At 38.5% G+C, this 6,760-nt stretch overlaps 1 protein-coding gene and 1 long non-coding RNA gene across 2 annotated transcripts; one reads left to right on the plus strand and one right to left on the minus strand.

Annotated features, from left to right (window-relative positions):
- Positions 1-876: 876 nt before the first annotated feature.
- On the minus strand, positions 877-2,693 carry LOC148049797 (uncharacterized). Its single transcript, XR_015698482.1, has 2 exons — positions 2,600-2,693; positions 877-1,119 (listed from the first exon to the last, which is right to left on the minus strand). It is a non-coding gene; the product is annotated as an uncharacterized LOC148049797 (long non-coding RNA).
- DNAL4 (dynein axonemal light chain 4) lies at positions 2,613-6,387 on the plus strand. Its single transcript, XM_014073389.2, has 3 exons — positions 2,613-2,752; positions 3,770-3,853; positions 5,464-6,387. Exons 1-3 carry the CDS (start codon positions 2,681-2,683, stop codon positions 5,626-5,628), a joined length of 321 nt encoding a protein of 106 aa, XP_013928864.1. The 5' UTR covers positions 2,613-2,680; the 3' UTR covers positions 5,629-6,387.
- The last annotated feature ends 373 nt before the right edge of the window (positions 6,388-6,760 follow it).

Below are 6,760 nucleotides of genomic sequence, written 5' to 3' on the forward strand. Positions count from 1 at the left end.
GGCGAGCATCTGAGCAGGGCTCGGGAAGATGAAGCGGCTCGCCTGGGCTCTAAAAGAAGGCAGCCGAATCATTGTTCCAGCCGGCTCTGCGGTTCTTCCTCGGCGCTCCTTTCGGAGGTGCGTGGGAGGCAATTCGGATTTTCACTCAAGGTATACAGGCATGTCTTCGGTTAGGGCTGGATCTGAAGCGAGATGGCCCTCTATTATAGAGAGGGTCGGCTCTCCCGCCGGCTTTGAATCGCCTGGGGAAGCAGGGTCGATAACCTTTGAGCATGTGCAGAGTGTGCGTTTGCCCCACGAAATGAGTAGCTGGAGCCCAGCCCTTGCATAGATAGAAAGCTTTCTGGGTCTGGAAATGTACTTTTTAATGCATAAAATAGCAGGCTTTTTCACTTGATTATAGGTAGGAACTATAAGGAATAAGGAACTATCAGGAATAAGGGACTATAAAGGATAAAGAATTATAAGGGATAAGGAACTATAAGGGATAAAAAACTCTAAGGAATAAGGAACTCTAAGGAATAAGGAACTATTCTCCTTAGCAATGAAGGGGACAACAGAATCTTATTTTTTATCTTAATATTTGACAAGTCATTCTAAATTGAAGGGATCCAAAATCAAGTGACCCAAATGGGTCTTTTGATTGTGCCTCAATAGGACATTAAATTGATTCTGATTCCACGTGATAGTCAAATCAAAAGTTACTACTGTGAGATGTATTTGCACTATAACTAGATTCACAGATGAGCCAACACCTCTAACTTCTGGCTATGGGTTTCAAAATAATGGAATGTTTGGAAGTTATTAACACACAGTATAGTTTTTGCTATAATTGGTATTTGGTGAAACTGTGTTTCAGTAATTTTACAGTGGAACCACAATGGGATAATTTATTTGGAGGCAATGCAGTCTTAATGCCTCAAGATTATTGAAATAGTTGGTTTACAGAATAATTCAAAAGCAACATAGCAAGAGAAAAATGATACAATGATACAAGACAGTATTTTTTATACAAAGATATGGCAACACAGTTTTACAGTTACAATATTTAGAAAATCATTAAAATGTCCTCAAAAAGATAAGCAAGCTAAGACTCTAATATATCCAAAATCACTTTTCCTGTAAGACAAAAAAAACCCCTTAACATTAGCATATTTTTTTGTTAATAATGGAACGTTATTTGCCTAAGATTCCATCATTTGGATAGCAAGATGTATTTCCTTCCAGTCTTTGAGGTCTCTTAAATTTTGTCTGCCAAGAAAGCAGAATTATTGTATACATTTTTGTATTTTGATTTATTTTACTGCTCATCCTTTAGTAGTTGCTTCTTAACAATTTGCATTGAAAGATCAGAAATTTTTCAAATGTATCATATACCAAGGATACGGAGTATCTATGTTGCCTGCAAACAGCATACTGAATGATATTGTGTGATATTTTTAGAAGGAATTCAGCATATTGACATCCTTCTAATATCACCCAGTATTGTGCCCAGAAGGTTGATTAATTCTTATTTATCCACATCTTCCATTATTTTTTATGGAGCAACAGAATAATGCCTTGGTGATTTGGAAATTCATTATTTGAAACCGGCTTGCCCTGAAATATACTAATGCCCGCTCTAGACAAGTGTCTCTTACTCTAAAGATAGCTGATTCAGGGTATTGATGACCACCTTTAAAGCACTCCATGGTAGTGGATCTGGGTACTTGAGAGACCGCCTTCTGCCGATCACCTCCCTCCGACCGATTAGATCGCACAGACTGGGCCTCCTCCGCACTCCATCTGCCAGTCAATGTCGACTGGCGACTACACGGAGGAGAGCCTTTTCTGTTGCAGCTCCGACCCTGTGGAACGACCTCCCCGTCGAGATCCGTACCCTCACCACCATCCAGACCTTCCGCACAGCCCTCAAGACCTGGCTCTCCCATCAGGTCTGGGGATAGGTTCCCAATTTACCCGCCCGAGTGTTGACTGTTGAATGCAAGTTGTGTTTTTATTATTTTTTTTCTTTTGTTCACATATTGTTTGTCTTTGATATTGCACCCCCTTCCTTTTGATTGTAAGCCGCCCTGAGTCCCCTCAGGGAAAAGGGCGGCCTATAAATCTTAATAAAATGACTAAAAAAAAATGATTCATAAATTCTCCAGTAAGATATTTTCTTCTTCTTATAATACACTTTAAATCTTTAAAATATATGTGACTACACAAGATTGGCCAAGTGATTAGCTGTTAATTCCACTGGGGGGAATAGAGAGCTAGTTCCTTATCTGAAAGAGTAAAAAACCTATATATGACTTGCTACTTCTGAAATTCTGACTCCCAATGTGGAATTTAAACAAATGGCAATAATTTAGTCAAATAAACAGAGATCATCACAGTCACCATAATTCAAGTATTTTGTTATTGTTATTATTTGAAGCCTGCCTATTTTAACAATATTAGTAAGAAAAAAAACTCTAGACAAATATAATTGTCATAAAAATAACTGCTTATTTTTATTCCCTTAAAAGGATTCTGTATTATATTCCAAATATTATGCTATATTGTTTTTTTCTTTATTTTTCTATATAGCATAAGGTATTTTTCCAAAACTGACCTGAATTCACTCTGCTAGCCTATACGTGATTGGTTCCTTTCAAGATATTCTGCCCTCACTTGAAGTCACAGTGGACAAACAATGGCAGACACTGGGGAGGGGAAAAAAGAAGAAGCAGATTATAAGAGACTTCACAGCTTCCCACTGATTAGGGTAAGAATGGAAGTGAAGAAAAATGATATATTCTGAGTCAGAAAATACTGAAATTTAATTTACTTTTTATATCTTAAATTTGCCACAATATCTAACCAGAAGAGTGAGAGGAAGGATGGAGAGAAGTACCGGTAGTTGCCATAGTGACTGAAGAATTATTAGTTTATCTGCAAAAATCTGATTACCCAAGGTATACAGAACACCCTTGATCAAAATGTGCATTTCTGTCCCTCATAGCTTAGTAAGCATCAACATCTTTCATGGCTGTTTTGTATGATATCTAACCATGTTTTTATAGCGTATCTATGATGAAGAAATCTTTGCTATGGGCCCAAGCAAGCTAATACTTCTTTGTTTGTGTTACATAATGCTTGCGAAGTTTTCTAATCAAGGAGAGTCTATTCTCCCCTCCATGTTTTAATGATGAAACGTGGCTCATTCTAAAGCTGGCGTAAGAGGTTCATTCCAAGGCCTGAAGTAAGGTCAAAAATCAGGCTTAAGATTTTTGTATGCACAAAGATGAAAAAAAAATGGTGGTAACTACAATGGAGGAATGGTTGGTGAACATGATCAATATGCTGAAATGGCTAAATTGACTCGTTTGATTAGAGAGAAGACAATATTGGTAACTAGAAACCCTCTATGGACTGTTTGCATTAAAGAAGACAAAAATGATTCTTGCAGGCACTGGTTTACCACAAATGGCTGCAGGAGAAAAGTCTGGTAGTTTCTTCATTAGTCATGTTAAAATGGCACATGTGAAGCTTTCCGCCTTTGTGTGACATTTGTGTGAGAAAGGAGGATTTTATCTGAAACTAGCGTGTATTGGAGAGAAAGTCTGTAGACTTGTATTCTTGGTGCTTAATTGTCTGTAATGAATAAAGGCAAATTTAGTGGAAGAGATTTGAATCCTTCCATTCTTTGTGTCTCACCATCTGATTATGAGTTAATGTTATGCAATAACCAATCCTGGCTTAATACTGACGAAGGTCCTCTATGCTTGTAATTTTTCTCCAGCACTCAGACATGCCGGAAGAAATGCGAGTTGAGGCCATGGAATTGTGTGTTACTGCATGTGAAAAATATGCCACCAACAATGAGGTACTGACACTAAAATGTCTGTATTTGGTGAGATACTAGATATGCTTCAGTTAATTTTTAATCACCTTTTCCTAAAAGGAAAGGTAATAGAAGGAGCAATAAATCTATGTTCTTATAAACTCTGGTGCCATTTGTATATATTAAAAAGCAGTAACCATAGTTTGTATGAATGCCTTCTTTACCCCTGCTTTTGATGCTAAATCCCTTTCTATACCAAAATGATAATAAAGCATTTCCCCAACGTGATCCCTTTATGCTTAAAACCTAGCATTGCATAATACATTAACAGTGGTGATTTTTTTTTGTAGCTCAGTGTAAGAAGTGTCGCATGCATTTAGCCCCCTCAGTTTGCACATCGTTGTTTCCGTTGGAGGAATTGGATTCAGTTCTTATTTAGGTCAGAAAAATGCCTGCTAAGTTCCGTTCAAGCATCCAGGAAAGAGTGTTCATCATGCTTGCGTTTTAGATTTTATTTATTTATATTTCCGCTTTCTAAACCTACCATCTCCCTCAGAGATAGATAAGCTGTGTTCCATACTTATGTCACTCAGATGACATCGTCTCCTGCAGCCACCGGTTTAGCACATATGGTTGCAGGAGAGAAGTCAGGGTAGTTTCTTCAGTAATCAGGACAAAGCAGGACATGTGAAGCTTTCCCCCTGCTGACATTTGTGCAAGGAGATGTCATTTAAGCAAGGTCAGGAAGAAAGTGGGAGTTTGTGTTCCTAATATTTCAACTGATGGAGCTAATGGGGCAAAAACCTTTTGTTACTGTGTTAAGTATTCTGGCAGTAAGTACAGATAGTCCTCAATATATGGTCACAATTGGAACCAGAATTTCTCTTCCTATTAAGTCAATTCTTAAGTCAGTCATGCCCTATTTTACAACCTTTTTGCCAGAGTTGTTAAGTCAATCACTGCAGTTAAGTGAATCATGTCTTTGTTAAGTGGGCTGGGCTTCCCCCATGGGCTTGTCAGAAGCAGGCTGGGAGGGTCAAGAAATGATGGTCACGTGACACCAGGATGCTGTAATTATCATAAATGCATGCCAGTTGACAAGCATTTGAATGTTGATGATGTGACCATGGGGACGTTGCAATAGTGAAGCTGGCAATTTTTTCAGTGCCGTTTTAACTTTGAATGAATGGTTGTTAAGTCAAGGACAACCTGCATGCTAATCATGTACTCCTATCAACAGTTTTGTTAGTGATCAGGTGTCAACATGTTTACCTACAGCTCAGGCTATTCCTTTGTGCATTCTCCCCCCTCCCCCCCCAAAAGAATCAAGTCAGATTTAGCTCCTTTTTTAATATGGACATGTGGTTTTCATGGCAACAGTACAGATGTAGCTTCCTATTACCTTTTTCAGGAATGTTTTTGGAACTTTTTCATCTAGATTACAGGCCTGTCCTTCCTGGAGGTATTAAACAGGCCCTGGGCTGCTTAGCTTTGCAGCCCAACATTGCCCATATGTTGCTACCTGCTGGAACAGTCCACACCTTTTGTTCTGGTAATTTTTTGGTGAGATTAAAAAAGACATTCTATTTTAGTAACTTGTTACTTTTTTTCTTTTGGTTTCTGTTCCCTTCCATGTCAAACTTTTCCTTCAGAGCGCTGCCAAGATGATCAAAGAGACAATGGACAAGAAATTTGGATCTTCGTGGCATGTAGTGATTGGGGAAGGGTTCGGCTTCGAAATCACCCATGAAGTGAAGAATTTGCTCTACATGTTCTTTGGAGGCAGTCTAGCAGTTTGTGTTTGGAAATGCTCCTGACACATTTTTCGCTACTGAAACTCATCCAAACAGGATACTTTCCCCGCCAGACTTTAATTGGTTTTTGTACAATTTAAAGGGCAGCTTTATTTTTAATAACAAATATTGGGCTTTTTCTTATTTATATGCAAGGTTTATGAAATATATTTAGTGTGTATCTGTAAATCTGTTTGAGCTACCTAATCCAGCTCACAAGTGTTTTTATTCTGATTTTACCAATGTGTCTTCTTGCTTAGAGGTGGGATTGTGCAAGAACGATTGGGGTTATGAAGCCATACATTGGAGGTAGTGTGAGAATTTTAACCTAAGTTTGCTGCTACTTCTCGCTATCCTTCCCGCTTTCTGAGAGCAGACCCAAAAAGGCAGCTTTGTTTTGCCTGGATGGCAGCTGCATGGTTGGGAAACCTAAATCAGTGGATGGTTGCTGAAATGATTTTGCCTCGCCACCTCACTACACCTAAAGAGCACTGATATAATTTGTGGAGCATATGGTGCAGAAATAGAGATATTTTGCCTAGCATGGGGACGGGGTGGGAGTATTATACCACAGTATGTTCAGAAACTGGTAATGGAAAGAATGGACCTGACCTGCCAGTTTCTTATACTATTAAGTACAATTGTACTTCCATTTTGTAGGCTGATGCCATCACAGAGGTGTTTGATTAATGGAATGATCCTAATTGTATTTTCTATATCCCTTATTAGAATTTGGAATGGAAAGGGGATTTACTTTTTGCAATAAAAACTTTTTTAAATGCATGGCTCCTATCCGAGATATTTTCCTAGAATTTTGGGCATGCCCAGAAATGGTGGGAGACCTGTATGTACCAGATTTCCAATAGGATGCAGAGATCCTACTTACAATAGGACTGAATGCAATGTTATCTTTCAGTTAATGCTTATGCCACCACATTGTGGTTCACCTCTGGCTTTCATCTTGAGAACAATGAGCCGGATCGTATTTCTTAATTCTTAGTTGATGGGCAATCCCAAGATGTGCTTTGGTTATTGTGTCCCAAAGGTGCAAAATGCACTCATCATCTTCAAACCTCTGGTTAGCCTTTAGGTCTTATTGCATAATACCATAAAATGGTGCTTAACTATTATAGAATTATTCCACTAAAATTTGATT

Source organism: Thamnophis sirtalis, unplaced genomic scaffold (assembly GCF_051295495.1).
Source record: "Thamnophis sirtalis isolate CommonGarterSnake01/CBP01778 unplaced genomic scaffold, rThaSir2_p1.2 scaffold_1, whole genome shotgun sequence".
In the NCBI taxonomy this organism is placed as follows: Eukaryota; Metazoa; Chordata; class Lepidosauria; order Squamata; family Natricidae; genus Thamnophis; species Thamnophis sirtalis.